We start from the raw sequence: 27,328 nt of genomic DNA, 5'->3' as shown, positions 1-27,328 counted from the left end.
TGTTCACTATGAAATGAAGCTGTCATGCATAGAAATTAAACTAACTTAAGGTTATGTAAAACACTGTATACTAAGCATGCTAGATGAAACATATTGCGGATAACTGGTCAAATGTAAGTAACTTTTTCTTTCATTTTCCTTCTTTCCTCATACTGCCCATTTTTCTTTCTGGATTGCTGCTGCACCTGTGTGGACTCATTGCTGCAATGGTTCAAATTCGTCATTTTACTGGACTACTTCTGGATGTATTCTGTTGGTACCTTCAACACTGGAAATGACGGAAATGTGTTGTTTACAAAGTAGCTGTAAGTATTACTTTGATACAGATGTATTTCAGCTATTGTGCAAGTACAGGAAACATTAGGGTTTTAGTAGGTGAACTGTAGAGGAAACTGAGAAGAAACTAGTAGAAACTGAGTTTAGGTGACTGAAAATCGGGAGGGGATAAAAGTTAAGGGGAAGCTATTGTAAGTGTTAGAAATATCTAAGAAACTCAATTCCTAGTTTGTTTCAGTCTGTCTATAAGTACTAAGTTACAAACAAATGCAACCATTTGAAGATCGGTATGTTGAAAGCTTCAGTTTTAGTTGGTATTGGTATCCCAGAAATCTGAATCTGGCATCCAACTTTAGTTATTTAAAAAGCTTTTTCCTATGGAGTATAAATGCTCAGCATTAATGCCAAGTGTAACACTTCATAAGTCTTTCTGGTTAGTAACGTTTATATTTCATTATCTAAAATTGTGGGTGTAAATACACTTAACAGCAAACAACCCAAAAGTTACCATCTATTGCTCAGTACCTCAAACTCAGTATTCTTAAAGTTCTTACTTGTAAAGCCATCTTATGTGGAGCTATATAGAAAGGGGAGGAAAGAGAAATGAAAATGATTTAAAACAAGAATTACATGTAAACCCATTCTTTTAAGCAAAAGTATTACCTAGATTTAATGAGGGGGTGAGCTGTTTCTGGTAAGTGTGACATACATTAAAAGGTATGTAGTCATTAAAAGATGTAGGTGGTTGACAAGTAGAACTATAAGGAGTGTCTGACTGTGATTAGATATTTTACGTCTGGTAGGATGAATAACAATTGCATATTCTTAATAGTTATTAAGGACCTTCACTGTTGAGGAGCTCTTTAATATCTTAAAAACCACCCACTTGCATGTCATGTAGTATCTCTGAAGCCTTGGCTCCTATTCAGGGTTAGTGATAGATTGTGATAGATTGAATTCCTTACATGTAGCTGTAGTAATAGATAATAAAAATCTTTGGATTTTTAAGTTTCTTGAGATCTTTTTTTTTTTAAATCTTTTGAAACCTTTCAGGCTATTGCCTCACCAAAGGCCAAATTGAAGCAAAAAGCATCTTAAAAAAAGGTTCTTGATTACATGAGGCAATTATTCCTACATTTAGAGAAGTAACAACATTTGTTGCATTGTGTGTGTTTGAATTTGAAGCTATAACACCTAGCTTTAGCTGACTGTCATTAGATGTCCCACTCTTATTCTGTATGAGTTAATAAGTTCAAAGATACTGCCTTTTAAAAAAAAAACAAACTTGAAGGAGAATTGATGCAATGTGTTATCACTAAATGAGAGCTGATACTTGTTTGCAGTAGGATTAAATCTATCTTTTTCAAAGTAGTCCATCTAAGTTTGGACTTTTCAGACTTACTTAAGTTTGATGATGGCACCAGTGTAATATGTCTTTGTAGTGGTGTAGCATTGATGGAGAATAGTGGTTTGTTTGTCAAATGGAGAAATCAGTTATGTGACTTAAAGCAGAGTCAGTTCATTGACTAGTGCTGCTGGATTGCAAAGAAGCTAGTTTATCTTGCATTCAATGCTTTTAAAGGTATAGAGGCTTTATAACCTTGCAAGGAATGTTTGCTTTAATTAAAAACAAATTTTTTTTTTAAACTCTGGGAGTTATTACAGTAATAAGTTTATTCTGTCATTTTTAGAAAAGTCATCCAAATAAGCATGAGTCAACCACATACCAAACTGAAATTAACCATACTCTATCCCATACAGAGAAGTTCTGAGGCAATAGCGCCTGTAGTAGAACAATTTTTTTTTTTTTAATTATTTAGAATTCCTCTATCCTCTTGAAGGTAATCTTAGAGAGGGGAATGTAAACTTGTAGATGGCGCTTCAGCTGTGTGGATGTACAAACTCTCTTAAGCTCTGACATTGAGGTGGCATCAAGTCACGTCCTCTCAACTTTGGATGGACATGAAGACTAAAGACTGAGTCATTGCTCCATGAGAAACAGTACCTTGTTTTAAGTAGATAGTTGTGGCTGAAAGTATTTTCCACTTCTCTGTAGAAAAACTAAACTGTCTTGTCTCATAAGACAATCCTAAGAACTGCTGTGGTATCAAATACATTTCTAGGATTCTGCTGGCAGTAAGCATTAAAAGTAGCATGGGTGGTCTCTGGAGGGTCGCCAGGTTTAGTACTGTGAGGGAGAGGCATTTTGAGTACCTTCAACATTTTCATTAATGTGATGAGAAGTAGTAATGGCTGTGTCCAGAATTCTTCTCTTTTTTCATAGTAGGCAATATTTTGAATAGCTTCTTCAGAGTTTTGTCTTTATGGAGGGCTTATTGCAATGCATGCTCTGTTAGTGTAGATCTATATCTATATCTAGCATGAAGGCCTTCCGTTGTGTGACCCGGAAGTAGAGGACGTCAAATTCATCCCCCTCATGTCTGGGCAGTACCGTCATGACTCTCCTGAGTATAGGAAGGCTACACTCATACTACTTGCCTGTGTTTTGAATGGGCATTGAAGCAAGGTTGATTGTATTTTAATCTGTTTGCACTTGTACGCTTTTATGCTTGGACAAAATACTGTTAGCATAGCAAACTTTGTGCCAGTCTTTTGGCTATGCAGTCAAAAAAAATATTTTTTTTTTTTCTCACTTATTGTTGCAGTTCATTGCACAGTCTTTGATGTAGATAGCTTAGGTTGTTGAGAGGTTGGATAGATAGCACCTTTCTACAAGTTTGAAAATGAAGTGATCATTTAAATAACTAAAAAAAAAAACCAACAACCCACAAGCAAAGTAAGAAATTGCAAGCTTTTCTTTTAACTTTTTTGTCCTCAATATCTTTTGCCTTAGCAACAGAAGAACCTTGAAGGATATGTGGGGTTTGCAAACCTTCCAAATCAAGTTTACCGGAAGTCTGTGAAGAGAGGATTTGAATTCACACTCATGGTAGTAGGTAAGTTTCTTTCTTTGAGTGCTGATCTTTAGAAGTATATTGATGCACTTCTTAAAATCTATGATGATGATGTAAATGTTTTGCATGATGTGATGAGAAAATGTGCATCTTCCTCTTTTAGACTGTTAAATCTAGAGCGTTTAAAAAGTACATGTCGTCTGATGCACAAGTAGATGAGGAGAATAAAGAATAAGAACCGTATAGTTCATACAGTCTAAGAAAAAAGTTTGGTGTGGATCTAGTCTAAAATGTGACTTGCAAGTATGACATAATAGGAGTAATTTGAACTTGAATTTTCATTTGAATAAAAGAATTTAACTGCTTTTACAGTTGAATGCAAACATGGCAAACTAGGATCCAAAAGTAAAGCTGGAATCTTTCCTTGCACATAACCAGGCAGCAGGATCCTGTATATCCTGCATTTCTGTGGCCACAAAACTGTGCTACAAAATCAAAGCTTTAATTTAAACAAATCTTTCTAGTTTGTATGGTTGCAGAGAAAACCAAATGTAAACAGTGTGCTCCTTATGGACTACAGAGGGTGGGAAACTGTAGTTAGTATGGATGAATAATGCCTTGCAGAATGGTTCATTTAGGCTTCAGTAATGACCCAAATTGTCATCTTTCCTGCTAGGATGTCCAATTTCCTTCCCCCGCCCCTCTTTTCAGTACTTGTACAATAGTAGACTGTTATTAAGTTAGGGTACATTTGTGTGAAACTGATACATATATACTGGATATGTGACTCAGTTTTGACATGCTAATGGTTAAAATAATACTAGTAAAAGTGGTTTATAATAGGCAGCTGTCTCTTTGTTGATGTCTACCTTTATCTTTTGTAATTTGGCTAGCTTGGTAATGCTTTGATGTTTTGTCATCAATACAATGGGTATTTTGTGCAGTCATGTACATGTAGCATGTTACATAATAGTACTATTGATAGAGTCAGAAATCAAGGTCAAATTGGTGACAACTCATTGTTGATCACTTAAAACTTTATTTTGATTACAAAGTGAGTCAGAATTTTAAAATTGGAGGGTTGCTTTTTTCTTTTGGATCTTGATTACAGGTTCCTTTGTAATCTAGCATCCAAGTACATAATTCATTATTTGGTGCAGAACTGTTTAATCTTAAATAAAAGGTGGTTTTCTGCTATCTACAGGAAGAAGGGAAGGAACTGTCTTCATAAAGTATTATTTCAGAATGGGATATAATTTGTGCTTCCAAGTTTAATTCTTGCAAAAAGCAAGTTATTTAAAGCACGAGTAGTAGATGTAGCAATGTATTAGACCTGGAGAAAGTGTGTAAAATTACCTTGGTGTTCTTATGTTTGCCTTTAGTACAGTCCAATACAATTGCATTTAGGAGAACCGTAGAAGATTGTGGCCATCAAGAAGAAAAGTTTGTCCAAAATTAGATTGAAAAAGAGATGTTTATCAGGAAATTTTGTTACTAGTTTTATTTCTAATGTTTTTGTACTGACTACAAAGACTTAATTCATTTGCATGCAAATTTGCGTCATTGTCTGGAAGTTTATTGGGGGAATTGGCAATAGCTTTCTAAAAAATGCATCTAATTCTGTCTTTCCAACCCCCAAGTATAGAAATCAGATACTTGAAAGTGAGTGTTTAAACAAAATGATGGCTGATCTTTTAGTACTCTAATATCTGGGAAGGGACAGGGTGGGAAGAAATGATTTTGTTTCAAAGTGATGTGTCTGGTAATAGTATGCCCTGAAAAAATGTCTTTTAAATATGAAGATTAAATAGTTTGTGTATTAGTGATCACTTGTGTTGGTAAACATTGTTATGTAATGTGCAGTTAGATTCTTAGAATTTTAATTATTTATTGTTGTGTTTATCCTTTGAAATGGTATACTCTGACTTGGTTTGAGGTCTTTAGCTGACATCATGATACGGTTCTGTAATAGTAAATGGGATTATCTATAATCTCGTTAAAATTTAAGTTTGAAAATGTAGTGCTAATCTGTATATGGTTGGTGCTGGCTGAATAAAAATACTGTATGTATCATCTCTTAGAGATAATCTAAAATACCCTCTTGCTCTTTTTACTGTGGAGAAAGGTATGTATATGGCTGCCTTTTACTGTGGATAACACAATTGCTAGTCTGATGGCTATAGGTGCTTCGGCGTCAGTATGTTGCCTGTTTGTTCTGAAATGAAAAATGAGGAAAACAATGCTTGTGGTTTTGAAACAGGTACAAGGAAGAAGACAAATGTTGGGGTTCTCTGATCTCTGTGTCCAGCTATTTCCAGGCGTCTGTGAGGCTCGATATTGCAGCTAATGCATTTGTATAGAAACTATTTTCCAGTTGTCCATTTAGTCTGGAATTATCAGTTAAATTTAAGAGATACACATAGTGTGATATCTGGCTTCTTTGTCTTGAAATGTGCATTATAAAAAGTCACTGGATCAGTGTTTTGGAGGGACTTGTCAATATGGTTGTACGCCTGTACTGACTGTTGTAGAAACAATTCAGTTTTCAGTTTAACTGTGTAAGATACTTGTCGCTGAGGAAGTAGTAAGTACAGCATCCAACAGATCTGACATTGTTGCCAGTAAGAATTTTTGCAGGAAGATAGATCAGTTTTACAGAACCTTCCTAGTGAATTAAGTGTGAGCATACTCCATAAAATGCGTATTCCTCAGGAGTGAGTTACTGTCATTGCCCTGAAGGTGATGGGGCTGCCCATAGCAGTGTGTGGCACTTTCCTGTGCTTCTGTTGTACTGGTGAAGTTGGAGAGAGGACTTTTAAATTTGGGTGTGCATAAGGCTGAGTAGTTGTTGAATAGCCTAGAGCATGGTTCTGGAGCAGTGTTGGGACATAAGTGCTTATGTGAGCCCCTTATGTGGTTGAGGACATTGCTTTGGAAGTGTCTCCATTTCAGCGATACTGGCAGTGCTCTGTCCTGTCGCTTGCTCTTTGAGTCAAGACTCGGTGAGATTATTTGAGGCTTGTAATGCTAGTGTAGTCTTTTCTGTAAATATAGTTGCTAATTTGTGGGTATTCAGGTGTTTATATTAAATGGAACTAAAGGTGGAGTATTTATGAACTGCACACATATTATTATAAAAAGTTGATGTTAAAGCATCCTTTTTATATTTAATGCTTTAAGAATCATTGAAAAGCTAACCTTAAGAGGAACTGGGGTTACTTTATAATATTTAGCCATAATAAACATTTTAACATTACTATCTCTCTAACTGTATTTATGTTTTCTAAGTTATATTGTTTCTTTTGGTAGTGTTTCTAAACTTTTCTTAAGAAACTGAAGACTGAAATAGTTCTTTATTTTCTTTATGCATCAGTTGTCATTGGACATGGATTTGTCTTTAAAATTTTCATTAATTTCATATTAGTCATATGCTAAAAGGCTAATAATCAGTAGTTCAAATTGCACTACATCTGAAATGACTTGGTTTTATAGAATAAAAACTAACAAGCGCCTCCTCTGAGGACAAGACATAAAGTAGGCAGAAATATGCATTAAGCAGAGCTTCATTCTCCATGCTTTCAAAGGAAGACATCTAAGTAGTGGTTTAAAGCAGCTAATTCTACATCTGAAATATTAAAGCTCACCAGTGGAAAAAATGTCAAGTTTGCCTCAGTAGGCTGCTTCCTTCATAATCTTACATAATCTCTTCAAGTAGTAGAGAGTTGTTAAAACACTCGAGAACCCAACATAAATATTTGGTCTGTTTGAAATCCAAAGTGTATTCTCCATATTTCTCTGCTGCATAGGTTTTTTGGAGGGGAAAGTACATGCTTAAGTCAGATGCTTAAGAAAATAAAACTTCCAGAAGTAATACTACCATGGTTTAGTAGCTCACAGTTAAAGAAAATCTTAATTGTGAAATTGTAGTTCTGTCTGTTTATTAATATAATTACACTTGCTTAAGTAGTGGGTGTGTGTTTTTCTTCTTGTTTTAGTGTAATGAGGTGTGGAACAAACAGAGTTGCTTTTCAGTGTGTCTTTTTTTCTAAACACTGAATCAGGAAATCCCTCTTTTGTTGTTCTTGTATTGAAATTACACTGTTAACATGTGACTTGAACCAACACCCAAGTAGATGCAAAGTCATAATTTTAAAACATTCTTTTCTCCTGTAGAATTTATGTACTTAAGAATAATTATTAGGAGTGTCTTTTCCTAGAGCTATATGCTTTAAGGTGTTCAGGCTTTATGAGTCTTACTAGAGGTTGGACTCTTAAATTTGCTTTTTATTTTATTTTTTTTTTAAAATCATCTGATTTGCCAAGTGCAGAACACTTAGTCAAGAGACTTTCTAGAGGACCTTTCTACACAGTTCCTATTTCTTGGACAACTGTTTGGTAGCTTCGGCTCTGAAAGCTGTTTTGAAACCTCTCTTATAGTAAATTGTCTGTTTTGTTTTCTAATTGGTGCTTTAGCCTTGTAGATCACCTGTAGATTACAATTTAAAGAAAAATGTCATGCAGTATTGTCACAGTGTTTCATTTGTAATTATATGCATACTCAAATGTTTTGGTTTAAACATGGCTTTTTGGCATGGACTAAAAGGGAAGGGCTGTATTTTGCAAGACTTGAAGAAAAAGCACTCTCTGATTTTAAAATGCTTTTATTGTTCACTGAATAAAACTTGGACTGATTTAATACTGGTATCTTGTGATGGATCATGTTCTGATTAGAATTACCCCTTTTATTTGTTCACTTTCTAGTGCAGTTTATTTATCAAGCCAAGAGCCTCAGATGCACACAGCTACTTGTAAGCATATAGCAGGATATATGCAGAATAATTAAGTGAAAAATAATCGGGGGTTGGACAGTACAACTTAAAAACAGTTTTGGGATGATCCCAGTTTTTGCTGACTGCCGTGATTTGAAATCCTTTTAATGAAGGTGTCTGTAGTGTAAAACCATACTATAAACTAAACTATACTACCAAAGTATCTGAGCATGTGTTTGGCCTTCAGTGTGACCTTCATACTTGGCTGTTTAAGATCAGTCTAGTATCACCACTGAGTATTTGTTACCTAACTTTGCCATTAGTTTAGAGGCCTCTAGGCACTACTACCATACAAATATAGTTTAAATTAAAACATGATTTCTTTTAAACCAGGAAAACAAAAGTGAGTTTTGACCTTCCCAGTCAGTACTTAGCTTCCCTGGGCTGTACTGTTGCATTATCAGTTACGGAGTTTTTCCTCCTGTATACAGTTGGGGGTGTACACTGACACACATGTCTTAGAAAGAAGCAACATATTATGGAAAAGAACTAGTAAAGCCTTTTTTATTTCTTGAATGTGTCCTGTCTCCTTTTCCCCTGTAACTTCACATCTTCTGAATACCTCAATTCCTCTAATTCTCTCATCCACTAAAAATTGTCACATGTTCTGTGCTATGGCCTTGGCTGCAGCCCATTTTGAGCTACTTGCACGAGGGCTGACAGCCTGTCTGGTACTGCTGTGCCAGTGGGCTAGGGCCGGGTTAGACAGCTTGCTTTCAGTTCCCAGAGTACTCTCTGTAAAGAAAAGTAGTAGCCTGGATTCAACTGTTGTGTAACAGGTACAGCTCCCTTAGGAAACCAGATTAAAAAAAAAAAAAAAAAAAAAGATATTTTAAGTTGCAGGTATTCTTTTGACAGGATTATGAGATTTCAGTGAAGTACAGAAATAAGAAAGGTTCTTTGAAGAATTTTGTAACCTTAAAAAACCCATAACTTACTGTCTTTCATGTACTGGTTCTGTGGATATGTGCTCCAGCAATGATGTCTACAGAGTATTAAAATTGATAGTTTAATACTTACATGTACGTGGTGGGGATGCCAAAGCAAAATATGGCGAATTCTGGAGAGTTGGCAGAGATAAAAATGAAAGAAATAGAAAACTGGTGGAAATCAGAATGGAATCAGGGTATTCCTAGAGATGACACATTCCTCTGGAGTAATCGCTGTTGATGGAGTAATGCCTCAGCAATAGCATATCACTCCTTTTTGTGGAAGGAAGTTGATAAAGGTTTTTTGAGAAGGCAGAATAAGTGAACTCTGAAGATCTTCCTGTGGAAAAGATTTGAAAGGTCAGCAATTTAACAATGAGTTTACTGGCCTGCAATGTGTAATTTTTATATTTTTTTTTATTCCACCGAGTTACTTTTAGGTGAGAGCTAGAAGTATAGATTCATGTGACTACTTTGCCTCAATTAGAAAATATTCTCTCATACTTGTTTCGTTGTATGGATGGGTTTCCATTTGGATCCCTCCCCCCCCCCCCCTTTTTTTTTTTTTTTTTGTAATGCAATGAAATACAGTTTGAAGTGTGCTTATTCTGCTTGCCTGTTTTGTGGTATTTTCCTGTGCCTTTTTCTAGTGTTGGGGGAAAACCTGCACTAAGTTTAAAACCTGATGGAGGAAGAGAAACTTTTTACAGTGTATTGGTGTTGAAACAGTGTTGGGGAAAGTCAGTTAATCTACCTATTTGAGTTTATCTAGAAACTATAGCTCTTCAAATACTCTCATAGCATAGGGTTTTTATTCACTCAGTATAAAAGAACCCACATTTTAAAATCTTAATTTTTGTTAAGTTCATTTTAAACATTTTCCTCACTGTGCAGTAGCTTAGACTTGTACTGAAGGTTGCTTAAGGACTAACGGCAAGAACCAAAGTATTTAAAGTGATTGCTCTTCAATTCTCAAATTTTCATTGTTTGCAACTACAGTATTGATTGGAATTGTAGTGCTTACTGGACAACTTCTAAAGACCATTTGGGTTGTTATTTTCTTTATTAACTGCTTGGATGGAAAACTTCTTGAGTAAATTTTATGAAAGCCGACTTCAGTATTGTATCTCTTACTGCATGTTTGCTGTCATACAAACCATGAGTTCTGACAACTAACTTTAAATACCAAGTATTATTATATTAAAATATTGCTTTGAAAAATTAAGGAAAGGTTTTGTAAAGCTTTGGTGGTTGTATTTAAACTAAACTGTTTCTTGTGTGGTAGCATTTTGGTCAGAGCCTAATTTATCTTTTAAAATTCTTGGTTTGTTTCCTGGCAAAGGTTTTTGAGAGAACAGACTTCTACCGAAGTGTGTGGATGTGAACCCATAATTTGGCAAAAATTTGCCTGTAACCTAATTGGCTTTTATTTCTTTAAACAAGTGATGATTCTGTTGGAAACGTTTTATTTTTTTCCGTTTCCTGTATAATTTCCTTGTCAGCCTTGTAGCAAAGGGTATGAATTCTTTTACTTCTATTGGTATTTAAAACTGGGTCTTTAATAGATAAATTCAGGGAATTTAATGAAAACGTATCATGAGATACTGTGCTCTCCATTGTGTAGCTGTCATCTTCATCATCTTCACTGTCTTTTTAAGCTTTGTGGAGTTTTTCAATACTTACCTATATAATTAATCCTTTCACGGTATTAGCTGTCTTCAGGCAAGTTGTAACTTTTGCTATGTTTCTAGCTAAACATATTTTTTTTTGCTCTAGGTGGTTTTTCTTATCCTAGCTTTCTGGTTTTTAATTTTATTTCTAAATAAAAATGTCCTTGTTGATTTTACACATCTAAATATGTGTGTACATGCACATAAACACAGTTACTCTGTTGGTATTTCATATATCACAGTAGGCTTGTTCATTATGGTGAGATCAGCATTTGAACCTTGCCTTTGTTCCTGTCATGACAGGTTTGTAGGTCACAGTTTATCTGAAATGGATGAATCTGGGTTTTTGCTATTAGAATAGTCACTGCCTGATGTTCTAGTTATGCTTTTGTACATGCTCAGGTGTAATGGTTTTTACTGCAATGTGTAAACTTAAACACATCTTGAAGAAGGTACCTAACTAATGGATATGTTCCACTTCTCAAATTGATTATCAGGTGGCCTGCACTTGTTTTCATTCTACCCTCAAAAGTCAACAGATGGTCCTGAGCTGTCATGGTGCATTGGTAGGTTGCAAGGTAGATGATGCACATCATGCTACTACCGTTCGCAGTTCCTTAGCCCTGGATAATCAGGTGCCAGTTTACTGCAGGACTCTTTTGGGGACCATCTTTGTAACAAGTTCAGAGTGAGATTTTTGTCTAATAAGTCAGGTTTTTTGTGTAGATAAATATGGCACATGAATTGAAAACTGCTGCTTTCTTCCTGTTGTCTGAAAATGTTAGGCTTGCCTGCTGTATCAAGAAATGCTGACATTTTCATGAATGAATAGGTTAATACTGTAACCGAAGTGATACTCTTGGATGGAGTATTTGTGGTCTAAATATCCAATTGTAGTAAAGCCACTGTGACCTATTAAATGTGGCTCTTTTGATTCAATATTCATGTTTTCCCCCTGGCTGATTTTGCAATAGTCAGTTCAGATCTTCACTGTGAATCCATTTGAAGCTATTAAATTTTGTTTCTTTTTCTAGTGTTTTTCTATATGTGGTATAGCTATTGCACGCAGCTGTTTTGTTTTTCGGATGTTTTTCTATTGAGGTTCTGAGCACATTAACCGACAAATCAGTTTATACCATAGTCTTGTATAGAATTTCTTTTATTAAAGTGAATGAACATCTAAGAATAATTTTTTTCTCAATTCTTTTCTGGTGTTGTAGTCTGATGTTTTTTCCAGTCATTTACCATAACGTAATACTGAAGGCAGAATATTTAGGCTTACCAGTGGTTGGGGTTGAGAAAGTCTGATGAAGCTGTTTCATCGGATTAGCTTTCCTTTTTGAGTTCTTGTCAGCCTTTACTTCATCCCAGTTTATCACTATAGGTAGTTTTGTTACTTGTACCAAGAGCACAAATGTAAGAACTCTTACTCTATCATGGAATGGTGCTAAGTTTCTGTCAGAGAAGATAGAAACTGTGTTGAGTGTAATGATGCCATTAAATATAGTTCCTTCCCTCTATTAAGCTTGAAGTGAAAGTTTTCGGAGGGTCCTGACTTCCTAATTTCACAAGCAGGTTCTGTCTTTGTATCACTAAAGTTTTGACTTCTGTCACTGATGAGGCTTTAAGCCAGAAATGATGCTGACATCTTAAAACTGAAACTACAAGTGTGTCAAAGCTAATGTGAAGCTCAATGAGCATTTTTCCTGGGGCAGATGTTTCTCCAGAAGGGCAGAAATGGTCTGTGATTTCAGGGCATTAAACTCTTGACCTCCCACAGAATTGAGAAGCAGTGCAACGGAAGGACCCAAATGTGGGCTGGATAAGGACAGAAAGTGTCAGTTCTAACAGCATCTGGCTCTGGTATTTTACTGCTTGCTATGCATGCAGCGGTGCTGCTTTCCATGTGAGGTGGCAGCTTGATTATTAGAGAGGAATCTGAAGCATTCCCAGGTGACATCTATAACTGCAAACAACAGTGCTTTTTAAAACAGCAGTTTTGCAGTCTGAAGTCATTGTATGTTATGTTTCAAATTTATGGGCTGTTGTGATTTGAGCCCAGAGGACAACTGAGCACCATGCAGCTGTTCAGTCACCCCTTCCGCCAAGTGCTGGGAAGGAGAAAAATGAATCAAAAGGCTCTGGAATGGACATAAAGATGGGGAGGGGTGTCTCACCCATTAGTCACAGGCAAAAGACAGGCTCTTTAGGGGAAGAAAATAAAAAATCCCTTCTGGGCTCAGTTTTGTTCCTAATCTCTGTACCTCCTCTTCCTCCAGCGTACCTCCTCCTCCAGTGGTGCAAAGGCAGGGGATGGGGGGGGATGCAGTCAGTCTGCCACTTCTTCCTGCAAAAGTGAGGGGAATCACTCTTCTGCATTCTTCCCCCTGCTCCACGTGGTGTATCTTTCATGGGAGACAGTCCTCCACGAAGTCTCACTGCCGTGAGTCCTCCCCACAGGATACATTCTTCTTGAGATGCTCCAGTGTGGGTCACTCCCATGTGTTGCAGTCCTCCCAGCACCAAACTACAACCGTGGGGGCTGCTTCTCCCCACAGAGTCCTGGGGACCCTCCACAGGCCACAGGTGAATCTCTGCTCCTCCAGTGACCTCCATGGTGGCAGGAGGGCGGCCCTGACGTCTCACCATGGGATACAGGGGGGCTCTGCTCTGGGGCACCCCCCCCCCCCCCCCCCCCGCCCTTCCTCTTCCTTCCTTCCACTGGCCTCGGTGTTTGTACAGGTGATCTTCTCAGAACTCCTACTCACAAGTTCCCCCTCCTCAGGTTTCCCCTTCTTTAATATGTTATTGCAGAGGCGCAGCCACCATTGCTAATTGGCTTGGCCTTGGTGCAGAGGCGGGTGTGACTTGGAGCCAGGAGAGCTTCGAGAAGCTTCTTACAGGGAGTCACCACTGTTAGCCTCACCACACAAACCCAGCACAGGGCCAATTCTGAATCTTGAGTCCACTTTCTATTACTAAGTCAGTGAAAAAATAGTAATTCATTGGTCTGAAAGCAGTTGTTGGATGGCTGTGGATCACAGTACAGGCTTTGCAGTAACAAGCATTGTGCTAAAATGAAGACCTGTGAAACAAACAGCTGCTGAAAAATACAGTTATCAGATAAGCACAAATGACGTGGAGCAGCAAAGGGGATTCATTGCACACATGCATTGATTATTATTACTGCGTTGATCCCCCATGTCTTCTGTCTTTCAAGACACAAATGCTCTGCTTTGTAATCAAAAGCATTGTAGGGAAACTGTGTGTTTTAGAAGCGAGTAACGTCGATCTTGTTTTGTTCCAGTGTTTTGGAACTCGCTGTCTTTGATCTACTACTCATTTTAAGACCGTATTTTTTGACCTTAAATGTTACTTGCCCAGTGATACAACAAAGTGTTATCTTGTTCTACTGTGATGGAAATGCCTGTTATCAAGGCTCTGGTTGTTGTCAGTCAGGCCAGCAGTTCACTAAATTAAAGGATATTGAAATATTGCACCAAATGTAGTTGGATTTGTATTATTTGGAATAATCTGGGTTTTGTTACAAATGACATAATCTCAGGAATATTCTAAAGCTGCCTCATGAAAGATCTGAATAGTTTGCCTATGATATAATATTGTGGTGAAGAGCTAGTTGAGCTTTCATCTATAAATATGTCTTCAAACCATATGATGTAGAGCATTTATTTTGTATAAAGCTGTGATCTGCCTTCACATCTACATGATTTTTCTCACGAGGAGATATTGTTCAAGTTTGTCCCATTCTGCAGAGCTAAAAGGGAGCTGTAGTTTTTCTGAGAATAACGTTTTTTGTTTGTCTTGAAAGTCAGCAGTTCTTTTTTACCATCTGTTCTTCCTTGGCTTAAGGTATAAGAAAGCTTCCGGTTATTCTTGCTTCACTGTTTTCCTTATTAACTATTCACATCTGCCATTGATGAAGAGGATTTGGTTTGTTTTCTTTTTTTCACCCCCTGAAAATGATTTAAGTGGCAGTCTGTCAAAGAGGCCTTTGAGCAGTTTGTAATACTCAGAAGTAAAAATGCCATTGTCTTCATGTAGGATGGCCCAAGTAAATAACAGAAGGAGATCTTGAGGACAAGCTTGAGTCTGAACATCAGTTGTCTTGGGTAATGTGTGATGGTGTTTTGCTTAATGACCTATGGAGAGATTAGCAACATAAAATAGTGTTGGAGTTTTATTGTAATTATTTTTAGGGGGATTTTCCTTCTGAATTTACTTCATTTTGTTCATCAGTATTCTAATCTTATATCTCAAGACTTTTGGCAAAAGGCACAGGGGATGTAGAAACCTTTGAGAATGTTGCGTGGGTTTGTGGCTAACCATTCCTCCGTGCTCCTAGCAACAGAACTGAAGTTGTGAAAATAAATTATATCATCTCTTTGTGGACATTTAATGTATGACACTCCTTGATCTGCAAATGCCAAAGGTAGCCTTGTTAGTATGAGTATTCTCATGCAGAAAGAAATAGTGTTAAACAAAATCCTAACCACCTTGTTTCCATGTACTCTGAATCCTGTGTGAGAGGACTAATGCAGGGCTTAGCTTGAGCAGGACAAGTGAAGCCTCTTGTCCTACACCCCAGGTATGTTCCCCAGCACTGTCATCTGTGGCCTGTTGATTAACTTTAGTGAAACCCTAGCAAAGTTAGACCTTGAAGAGCACAGTCTTGCCTACTGCACCAAATTGTCTTCTGTATGTAGATTATCAATAAAAATATCATTTTACATTTACTTGTGCTGAAATGTTTCTATTTTTATTCTTTTATGGTCTGGGGTGCTTACAGTACATAAAACTTTTATCTGAACAATATTTCAAGGGTATATTTTGTCTCCTCCTTCCTGAGTAACTGGGGCTAAAGAACTAAACCAATTACCACTGCACAGAAATGTCTTCTATCTGTGATTTTGCAAAATCAGTACCTGCTTCTGCTACAGTACAGGTAGACCTTAATCCAATAGTGCATGTTACTTACTAATTCACTTGATAGACTAACACAGTCTAGTGGTTGGGAAACTAAATCTGTGAACTTTTCTTAAGAGGAAATGCACACTGTGTTTCTTTCTCTGTATGTTTTGGTCCTTTTACTTGCTGTTGTTGAAGTGTTTAATAGTGAAGTCACTCTGAAATCAAACATTTTTATTGACTGAATGCAAAGAAATGAGCTGAGACTTGGATGATTGGGCCAGATTTTAGCCTTAAGTATTCCTTAAAGTGGAACAATTTGGCTTGAATTATCACAGCTATTTCAGTCTATACAATAAGTAAAAGGATTTTTATATGCTGTTAGACTGTGGTTTGAACTGAGGGCAGTGTCCAAATTTGTATTTGACAGTGAATTTATCTGCTTTGGTCAATTTATGTCAAATGGCAGACATTCAGATAACTGAGTAAAATAGAACTGACTCAGAGGAAGTATTTTATGAACTTTGCAGATAGTTGGACTATTTGAGACTCTATTCAAAACCAGCTTCTGCTTTAAGTAACAACAAAAGCATTTCTACTACAGCTAATTGCAAAACATTTTTATATACATGTCTAATTAGAAAGGACTTGAGACCTACAAGTTCAAAGCATCAAGCACACTATGTATCAACAGACAAACTTCTAGGCAGTGTGTATATATATATATGTAATTCTTCTTGTCCCTCCGTTTTGGCACCCCTCATGTTTTCTATCTGTCTGGTTTTTTGCTAAAAATAAACTTAATTTCTTAGAAGTAATTTGCTTTTGGGGCACAGTGTAGAATGCTGTATTTTCTAAAGTGTATTAAATTGTGTTAAGTGGTTGACTAAGACCAGGAAAGGACACAGACAGCAGGATAAGTAGAAGATAGAGGAAATAAGGAGGATCAGCGTAATGACAGTAGCTGAAATCGTGACATGGTACTATTTGGAGAAAGTGAGTATCTGTAAAGATGGATGAAGAGTTCTCGGGCTGCATGCCTCCTGCAGTTTCTTGACTGTGCATCTGTAGAGCTCTTTTAAAATGCTTCAGAATAGCCTTGCTTCCTACTAAGTGTTAAGCAGCCATTTCTTGCTTAGAGTTTGTGACTAACTGAAGTCAGTGCCTTTTGGTTTTTGGGAAATGAATTTTGAGTTGAATAGCATCAGGACCTGCCTGTAGATGATGCTTGCTTTTTCACTCACTATTTGTAACTTCTCAAAAGCACACATTGTTAAGAGGTCAAAATAAAGATCTCTAGCAAATAGCACCATAAGCTTTGGGAGGTAAATGGTATTTCAAGGAAACACCGCTGCTTGTTTGCATGCCTTTTTACAGAATCATGAAATAGTTCAGGTTGGATGGAATATCTGAAAGATGTCTGGTCCAGCCACTGTTGGAAGCACTTTCACGTACTTTTTCTCGGACATCTGCTTTTGTCCTCTAGCAGGACAAAGGTACTGGGTATAGATAAAATAAGCTAGGTGCCATTTTGAAGTCACAGTTGGTGGCAGTTCGAGCGTTTCAGGAAGGTGCTGGTATGGAGCACTTGGTCAAAATGAAGGTTTTAAGTTCTGTACATAGCTTTTATTGAAAAGGCTTATTGAATTATTTTAAAATGTTAAATTGTTTGACTGTGCTCGTGCTGAAAGAGCAGTTGTATTTCAGGCTAGATTTTTTAAAATTTTCCTTGTACGTGGGGTCACAATACTAGAGTTTTCTGAAAGGTCTTTTGTATGTTACCTATGGCCATGTAATAGCTGTGGAATCAATGTAGGTTTTAAGTGGAGGAAGGCAAGGAAAGAAAAATTTTGAGTTTGTGTACAACATCGGCTCATTTTTCTATAGGTTATTTTATTGCTGTACACCATTGTTTGGAAAGCCAGAGGTCAAATGCAGTGGGACTATCCTGCTAATGGTCATTGCGCAGTCAATTTTAATACTTTAGGTATGGTAAAGCATATTTGATCCAATGCCTGCATATGTCTTATTGAATAAATTAATGTATACAGTGGTCTGATATCTATTACATTCTTGAATTTTGAATGAAACATAGGTCCTCCAGTCTGATTATTAAAATTACTTGACAAATGTTTCTGTCAAATTGGTTTGTGATGTTAACTTGGTACTCCAAGCATTTCCAGAGACAGACAACATTATAGTCTAGAGATTCATCATATGGATGAGATGCTGCGTAGGAGTCTTTACCGTTCAGCTTTCTCATTTTGCCATTTAGGCTGTTTCATTTTGTGTCAAAAAAGTCTAAACTGCAGAAATACTTTTAAACCATTTCAACCGAAAGTAGAGTTCAGTAAGATAGAAGATGTTATTGATAGTTTGAAAAGGACTCTGAAATCTTTGTGAATCTCATACCCTTTAGAATTTTTCTCTGGCTAAACTTGTCTCCTGACATGCTTTGTAGTTGCTAAATAGATGAAGTTAGGCTGTTTTAATTTTCTCATTGAGCAGATACTGTGAGTATTTTATTAAGTAGTAGTTTTTTAACCAAAGATTCCATAGGGTTGCCTCAGATAGAAACTAGCATTCAATTCAATTGCATATAATGACAGTTCTTATTTGAATACTAATTTGAATATGCAGAGTGTGAAGACCTTTGTCAATGTATGTATTTTTAATAAACTCTGAAAGAAATCATTATACAATTAATGAGCAAACCTGTAGTTGATTATCTTGTTCCTTTAGCATTTTAAAACTGATATGTTGTTGCATAATTTTTAATGCCATTGGAAAGCAGGACAAGAAAGTCTTCCCTCTTACTAGTGAGGTGAGCTGATGGCAGATGGAGAGAGGTTTTTTTTCTGCTTATTCAAATAAGGTTGTGCTTGTCAACATTGTGTATTTAGCAGTTTCCTTAACTGACTGCTGCTGTCAGCTTAAAAAATAGTAAAATCAATTTAATGAGTGTTGACTATTAATATTTAAATAAATAGTTTGTAACAATGAAATGATAATAAAATAAGCCCAGCAACCATGCTTCACTAAAGATATTGTGTTCTTTACTTGTTTGCATATTTCTAAGTAGTTTAATTTAGATACATCTTTCTAAGGCTGGGTTATTCTCAACTTGCCAAATGCAGACATAAGCATTAAGGATAGGGCCCTAGCCTCCATAAAGATGAATCTTTACTGACTGCATTTTGTGGCTTTGGGGAGGCATTTCTTAACTTGTTCTACATGCTGTTCATATTTGTGCTTTATGGAATGCTCCCTCTTGAGAAGTCTCTCTCTCCCCAGGTAAGTGGTTAAAGGCTTAATTTTCATTTTCATCTATATCCTTGTCTGTAAAACTACTTATTCTCCAGAACCACCTTCTCTATCCAATCAGTAATAAAGTGGTGGGTTGGGGGTTTTTTTTGGTTTTGCTTTTTCCTTGGTTTTTTTTAGGTTTTTAATAAGGAAGAGAAAACTGCTTGCTAATTGTCCAGATACTAGAACTAGACTTTTGCAGGTATCCTAGAGGAGTCAGTACTTCCTAGAAAAAAGTGTCACATCTGAAAAGCTGTTTATTTTCTTCAGGTGGACACCATTCTTTTAACAACACCCACTGTCAATGTGCTTTAGATGAAGTTTGAGGCTGGCTCTTATTGAATAAGAATTTGAGAGTCTCTAGCACTTTTAACTCTACAGAAAAGATAAAAGATTGGCTTTGACAGTTAAAAATATTGCAGACCATGGTATCTTTTAGAGTGGTGGGTGTGTATGCCAAATTTAGGTTGACAGTAGTTGCTGTATATTTCCTCTCCTGAGAATTTTCTCCATGAAGTATTTATCTTTTAAAATATCTCTTTTTTCACAGAAGATATTTCTGGCGCATATACTAGTACTGACAGTATTGTCTGAGTGACATGAACACCTTGATAAATGTTACTTCTTCATTACGAAGGGGCATAAATACTCAGTTTCTCTTACTTGTAATGAACTGCAGTCTCAATTTGCTGTGTAAGATTTCTCCCCTCCCCCCCAGCCTTTGGCTTTTTATATAAGCCCTCTTCATAGCTGAAGTTTTATGATCGGTTTTGTTATATATAGAGGAAAAAGATTTTAAAAAATTCAGCTGGGTTTTCTTGATGCAGTGAGAAGCTTTTAAATTAGGTGTCTTAAAAAAACCCACAAATAAACAAAACCCAAACAAAAACCCAAACCAAAAACAAAAGACCAAAAAAAACCAGGAGAAAGAAATAAGCAACTGATAAATTTTTATTTTCCTGCTAAGAAGACTAAGATAACTAAAAAGGCTATCTTTAGATGTTTCTGTAGATGATCACATACAACTTTTTAACTCAATTGTGCCTTGATTATGTTTATGCTTCTGAGAAGAGAAGATCAAGGGCCATACCTTATATGCCTTTCTACCTGTTTTCAAGTCGCTGTGTCATACCAGTACTATTGAGTATATTTAGTATCCTTTCATGTCCAGTAAATTGTAGAGATCTTGTTTCTGGTGATTTTGACTGCAGCCTTTTTGTTGATGTACTTTGGAACCTTTCTGGAAGTTGTCTTATTATTTGCTGTTCAAAAACATCTTTAGCTCTTTCCACGTATTCCAACAAAGTGACTGCATATGTCAAAATGTATGTATAGCTTCAGAGTTACCTGATTCTAGAAGTAAGCAAAAACTATGGTTCTTGAAGCTATTCTGGGAGAAAGTGAGGGCTTGATATGCTAGGTATGAAGGTGGGAACTACTGAAAGGGAAGATGAAAACAGAAGACAAAGGGAACTTCTTGTATTGCTGCTTAGTCTTGTGATGTAAATTTTGATCTACAAAACTGATTAGTAATTGCATTTCTGTGGATAAAAAAGTGGAAAAACGTGACTGAGACAGATATCCTGCTGTGTGCTGCCACTGGTTCAAATCACACAATTCAGATTTAGCACTGGGTGCTGCTGAAGAAGTGAAAACGGGGTGGCTGGCTGGTGATAAGGTGGGCCAGGATTGCGGAAAGCTGTGGTTCATGGAGAAGTTTCCGTGGTCAGATCTGTTAACAAAGGTGGATTTTGTTCAGCCTCTTTGCAGCGTGCCATGAGAGGTTGTCAGACAGTACCCTGCTACTCCCAAGGATTTCTCTTACCTCGAACCTGCTGAATACAGCAGCTTTTTGTGATCCTTCTTTGAGGTGACAGGAGCCCTTGCAAATGAGGATAAGAGGACACTGGAATCCTGAAGTTGAGTGGGGTAGAGGTGGGATACAGTGTTTCCCTAAAAAGTTAGGGTAAATGAGTTGCCATTTAACACAGTTTATTGCAAAGCAGATCTGTTAGGAGAGACTTGTCTGGCTGGTTGAGTCAGGTGGGTACAGTGCCCGGGACATTGTGCATAGACACTGTTCAGAATGAATGCAATTGCTGATGTTCCACTTACTTTTGGAACTGGTCTGAATATTGTATCATGGGGCCTTTTTATAAGCTTAAATTTTTCTCCATACCTCTTTCATCAGAAGCTTTTTTGCCATTTGTGTTACATGTGAGCTCATTGGGTGTTTCCTCTTGAAGGCTTAAATGTATTTTGGTTCTGCCCTTTCTGTCACTGAAGTTATCACTAAATACATTTGGTAATCCTCTGGTGTTTTTTACTACTTTTTTTTTTTTTTTTTTAAAAAATTTACATGATTCGTGTCTAAAAAAGACAGGCACCTTAAAGGTTTAGTGCAGAATTGGTTCTTGCACAAAGTGATGATCCATTTGTTCATGGTCTGAATCATGCTATGGATCTATTGCCTACTGCTGTTCTGAAGGGTTTTCTTGCTTCTTACCTTGCAGCTTGTTTACAAACTGGGTCAGTTTACTGGCTTCAAAAAAGGATGTTTGGCATAACACTTTAATCTGAAGTCTCTGTCTAAAACTAAAGTTTATAATAAATCAGCTGCATCCAGAAGAGCAGAACATACTGGTTTTCTTTTCAGAGTCCAGTATGACTGTAGAGAATGTAAAAGGATACATGGAAGCTATTCCTAAGATTTTTGTCACCTTCAGCTATTTTGAGACATTTCATTTCACTCTAAGCTACTTCTAGAGACCTTCAGTATAGGAATAGATTTTATATTTTTTCATAAAAATATAAATGGATATGGAAATAGGGGTCCTGTGTTTTAGCTATTTTTGTAAGAATCTTGCAAAGTAGCACAGAAAACTTTAAATACTTCATATAAAAAAAAAAAGCTCCCAACAAAGTAGAAGTTTTGCTAAAATGCAGTAAAATTTTGCCTTTTTTTATTTGTGTATAAAAGTTGTTGTGTAATGCTGTTCTTGAAAGGTGGTGTGAGGTTTTTTGTTATTTTTACCATGTCTATATTCCCTGTTGGCTGTATTTGAGTTTATGCGTAGTGACTATGACTTATGTTGATAATTTAACTACTTCAGCTTGTCAGAACTACTCTAGCTTGCTTTTCAGAACAGACTTCTTCATATCTCGGTTCTAAGCCGGCTAATTAGTAGTTAGTATTGGTCATAAATCAAAATTAGGCACTGTTTGTGTATGGTATGAACCAGATGAATTAATAGAGCTTTTTGTCTTGTTGCATGCATGTTTTTCTTGGCACTTTTTGTTTGAGGATATATGAAGAGTAGTAGTTCAGTGTTGATCCTTCTCAGTTAAATGCACTGAAGTTTTAAAATAGTATTTTTTTGTATGCTTTGGGTCCAGTAGTGCTTTTGGAAAGAAGTAAGTGAAAAAGATAAGGACAACTTTAAAGCTGCAGTGGTGTGGGTTTTTTGGTTTTGTTTTTCAGTAATACTGATTTACTTAGTTTTACATAAAGCTTGTATGCAAAAAGGTTTTTAAATATGTTGGGTTTTATGAATTCTTATGAGATCTGCTGCATAATAATACATTCCAGGTAGGAGTATGTTTGCTATGTACTGTGCCGTCCTTCATTTTCAGAACTGTGAGGAAAAGATTGCATTGTTTTTTTCTCCCCTATGATCCAAAGGTGCTCAATTCATTTTCTTGTAAGGTAATCATATATACTTGCCAAGATACTACTCAAAATAGTCTAACCATATTCTCCAGCTTCTTGCTGCCTGGGTCAATAGAACTAAAGTTAGAATTGTAAATAAAATGTGTTCAGGGGGTTATGAAATAGGAGAGTAGGAGTGTGGTTGCAAAAGTTGCATGGTCTTACATAGGCTATTTCAGGTTTGTTTTCTTGGGCAGGATTCCTGAATAGAAAGATGAGGGAACTAACTCCTAGTCCCTGTTTGATAGTGGAGTCAGCTGTTTGCTTCCAATAATTATATTCCACTTCCAAACACTGACATTATAACTCACCTTTGACTCTTGAAGGGGAAACATCCCAGCTATTCTGTGTGGATCCTGCTGCCTTGGTTTGCAAACCATCACCGCATTTTGGTGGGGTCAGCAAAAGTGGCTCTTGACTTGGTGGGCACTGCTTTAGGGGTCTGAGGGGATGAGGTCTAGAAAGTACTGCTCTGCCCTAGAGGAAACTGCTTCTGCGCTTGAAGGGAGAGTGAGTAAACAGACCAACACCAAGACTCTGGATAAGGAAGCTGGAGTCCAAAGGCATTAATACAGATGTATATGAAATACAACTAAAGGAAAAAACTGTTTTGGGTGTGTTCCTCTCTTGGTTGAATAAAAGCTTACTTCCTTACTTCCATCTGTAGGTGTAGGAAGACAGACCCTTCAGTTCTGAGGAAAAGGGAAGGGAAGTCTGTTTCCTTTCTGGGTTGAATATAAATTATATACCCCTATAATTGGATAGTTTATCTAGGAAAAAAAGCTTTTAGGTAACTAAGGCCAGTAGTGATCGTGTGAAAGAGCCCCTTGCAACTGGGAAAGTATTCTGCATTCAGATTTTAAAATTAGTACTTTTATAGCCTAACTCAGGATTGCATATGTCTCTAAAGTATCAGTGCTGTTTTTTCCCCATGCCTTTGGTCTCTGGCACCAGAACACTTGTTCTTCCTTATGGGTGGAAGACTAAGTGATCATGCTGCCTGTTGTCAGTTCCTTTTACTCCACCACCTCTTGCTAGATGACACTGGGACCTCTTGAAGAATTTCAAAAGGTGCTGAAGACTAGAAATGTTGTATAATTATACAGATGGTGGTTTTGTAAAATGTTTATAGGATTGTTTGACTTTCTCTCTCTGGAGAACAATATAAATAAGCTTTTTCTATTCCACAGCTGGCCGATTAGTTAGCACAACTGTTACTGGCTAGCAGGTCTCCCCTGTGTTTCTGGTCTGGTGAAACAGTATGCTAGACGGTTTCATCTACAAGGGAATTTTAGCTCTGATCATAATTCCGTTTTTGAAGTGAATCTCCCAGTTGTTCCCATTTACTGGGATTTCATTCACATCATGGGGCAGTCTAGCAGCATGTAAACTTGATTTCTTTCAGAAAAAATACCAAATCAGTAGATTCTGTCTACAGTTACATCTAATAGAGACCATTTGTTAATTAGCATGCAGTCCCTCTGCCTTCAGTTTTATGCTGAGGATGCTTTTCAGAAAGACAGAGGGGCAAGATGCACTAACTGCCTGGTAGAAAGTGATGGCCACTGGTGTCTAGAAAACCAAACTGGATTCTGCCAGTTCCAGAACAACTTGTACAATAATAACGCATAAAACTTAGAAGCATTTTTGTAAGTATATACTTGTAATTAAGCCCATATTAACTGTTTACAGATGAAGATAATTTTTCTAAGCATAGCTCTTGATCCAGTAAAAGTATAAACGTGGCCTTAGGTACAGTCAAGTCTTAATTAGTTTCTGCAGTACAATCTTTTATGCAAATTTTGCAAGTGTTTGGCTTTTCTTGTATGTAAGAAGTAGTTCATATTTTCTGTGAAGTGATGCTGATTTCTTTAAAAGAAGAAAAATCAGAAAGGTGTCTAGTAGCAAGTTTTAGAAGTCTGAGGGTTTTTGTGTGTAGAAACTCTGAGAATCCGTAAAAGCACATAATGAGTTTAATGTGCAGGCTGAAAGCTGCAACTTAAATATTTCAAATTAAATTGAAGTATTCAGGGTATTTCTGACCGTTTTTTACCCACATATTGCTTTGTCAACTGTTGAAAGCTTGTCAGTTGTAAAAGCTTCAAGCTTGTTCATCTTAATTCCATAAATGTGGAGGTGTTTAGCACTGACAGGTAGAGCTTGAGGATCTGAAGTCCCTTTGGTGTGTTGTTTTTTCCTAATGAGGAAATTAGCAGATCGTTCATCCATCTTTAATGGATGGTGGGGTCTTACTGATATTCCTCCCCTCTACCCCCACCCCATTTATTCCCATTTGTGAGATTTCAAGATGGTCAGTTAAGCATGTAGAAGCAGGCAGGAGCATAGGTATGGTATGTCTGTAGTAGGCTTGAGCTTCCAATTGTTTGCTGAGTAAAGGCCAATAGTTGTAATGATCTTTAAGATCAGGAAAGTGATCCTAACAGCAAAAAGGAACCAGTGAAATCGCTTTAAAATCTGGTCAGTAATAAAGATGTGATCAGGGGTTTTTTGTGTTCTTCTATACAAATGCTGTGAAATCAGTGTAGCTTTGAGCAAATCTGACCTGATTTGAAATAACAAATGTAATGCTAAAGAGTATCTTGTATCTGCTGTAAGAGGCACTATAGTGGAAAATGACCTTTGTATTTCTTCTGTGCTGCAGACTTTACTGTTGTCCAATCAATTTAAAGAACTTAATGTTGTTCTTTATGGGCTATATATATTTAAATAACTTATAATTTTTTTAAAATCTATACTTTGGGACTGGAAAAAGCCATCCAGGTCACTTTATCCTAGCCCATTTAATCGTTGCAATGAAGCTTTTCAAATTAAAAACCACTGCGCCACCGAAAAAACAGAGCAAACAAAACAAGAAACCCCCAACCTTGGTATATGTTTTTTGCAGAAATACTTTCAGTAGGCCTCGTACAAGGACTTCAGGAGTGACTGGTTGACATACTTTATTTTTAAACAAGTTTTTCAACTTAAATCTTTGAGTATGCTTTAAATGAGTCCTTTCATAATCATAGCTAGGTGTGTTTTAGGAAAAATTTTGACCCAGAAATATCCAATCTTATGTCCAGTCCTTCAGGATTATTTTAAGCAGCAGAAAAGATACATTTTATGGTCATGACTGGGAGAGGAGAAGCCCTTCAATCTACAAAAAGACAAGCGTATGCATCTCAGTCTTTGTAAAGGGGCCTAGAGGCATGAGGATGGTCCTTTTCATAATTAGGAAGTTAGCTAGTAGGGAAGGATTTTATTTTTTTTTTTCCTTCACTTACCTGTATAGTTGAAAGAAAGGAGTCAGGGTAGTTCTGACTGCGTCCTGATGGAGATTGCAGTGCTGCATCTCCAGCTGAGGGGGTGGAGGATGTTATGAAACAACTCTGGTAAAAGTAGCAAGTTATATCCATTTCAGTACCTGAATTATCTCTGGACCAGTTTAGGCCTATAATTCAAATGAAACGTTATTAGAGATGAGTGGGGAGAGGAAAAAAAACCCCAAACATCAAACCTTCATGGAAATTTGGAATAAAATATGATGTTTTGGAGGGGTGGTAGTGACAACTTTGATCTTTGTTTTTACAGTGTAGGTGAGTTTAGATCAAACTAAAAAGCAGTTAACCTGAGACACGTACTGTAAAGAGGGAGTTTGTTGTGGTTGTTTATGGTGAGTTTATTTTTGGAAGGAATATTCTTGGGAGAGCAGAGGGCATATTGATGTGCATTGTAACAGCTCAGTGCAGCAGAGATTTTTTGCTGAAGTCTGGATCTTGCCTAAAACCATTTTCCACAGCTTTCTGATTGATTTTTCTCTAGGACTGTCACTCTAGCATGATTGGATGCTGGGGTTACTAGTACTGGGAGAGCAGTACAATACTCAGTCTAGGACCCCGTCCTTGCTTTCTGTCTGGTTAGTCTGCATGGCTTAAGTGCTTCACTATTGAAAAGTGCTGTTCAGAAGCAGCGTAGGTTTGGCTTGCCTCTATAGCTATTATTTTCAGATATAGCTAGCAGTTTGCTTTTTCAATTTTATTCAAACTACCTTGTACTTCTTGAAAACTTTCCAACTTTCTCTTCTCCCAGTTTCCCTCCTCGCAGTGCCAGGTTTTCTCCTGATCCTGGTGTGTGTTTGCATGCTGGCTCGCCATCTGATGGGTATTGATGTTTGAGATACCTTACAGTACGATGTAACTACAGAATCTGCTGGCTTTATCCTTTTAATTCCCTGTCTTTTAGGCTGCTTCATATAGGCCTTCATTTTTGTGATCTTGACCTGGCTGTTGTCTTGCTTTTATTTTTGAGAACAGGGTTCCTGATAACAGTATGGAATTTCAAGTACAAAAACTTGTCATTTTTTTAATCATACTAAGTTTGTACAATAACTGACAGTACTTTAACTGTAAAAGTTCTGCCCCCTCCCCTTTTACAAGGATGTTTTACTACACAATGACCTATTTTAACCATAGCATTTGGAAAGAGCTAGGAAGAATCCAGACTTGCATCTTCCTTTTCAAAAATATTAGAATCGATGCAAATTCCTTGGCAGTCACTGCCTTAGCCATGACTCTGTTTCGCAGTTCTTTACCTCATCTGACTGCTTTTTTTTTTCATATCAATGTCAGTGGATTTCTTGGACACAGCCCCTTTTCCACTGACCAGTCTGATGTGGCAAACTGTCTTTTTCTAGTCTTCTTTGATCATTTTAATGTTGGTGGATCTGTAACATGACCAGCATAGTTACCACTGGAAAATAACTAGAACT

At 36.9% G+C, this 27,328-nt stretch overlaps 1 protein-coding gene across 2 annotated transcripts in view; it reads left to right on the top strand.

Moving 5' to 3' along the window:
• Positions 1-214: 214 nt before the first annotated feature.
• The window catches only part of SEPTIN7 (septin 7), a 65,156-nt gene continuing 38,042 nt past the window's right edge, over positions 215-27,328 (top strand). Inside the window, exons 1-2 of one of the 2 annotated variants that reach the window (XM_074900804.1) lie at positions 215-305; positions 3,131-3,233. In XM_074900804.1, coding sequence (XP_074756905.1) covers positions 3,224-3,233 — 10 coding nt within the window. In that variant the 5' untranslated portion in view covers positions 215-305; positions 3,131-3,223. The remainder of the gene's footprint in view (positions 306-3,130; positions 3,234-27,328) is intronic. The other variant, XM_074900805.1, reaches the window with a different exon arrangement.

The sequence above is a fragment of the Athene noctua genome, chromosome 2 (assembly GCF_965140245.1).
Source record: "Athene noctua chromosome 2, bAthNoc1.hap1.1, whole genome shotgun sequence".
NCBI classification, from domain to species: Eukaryota; Metazoa; Chordata; class Aves; order Strigiformes; family Strigidae; genus Athene; species Athene noctua.
Note: the sequence above shows the minus strand (reverse complement) of the source record. Positions and strands in the feature narration are given on the sequence as shown.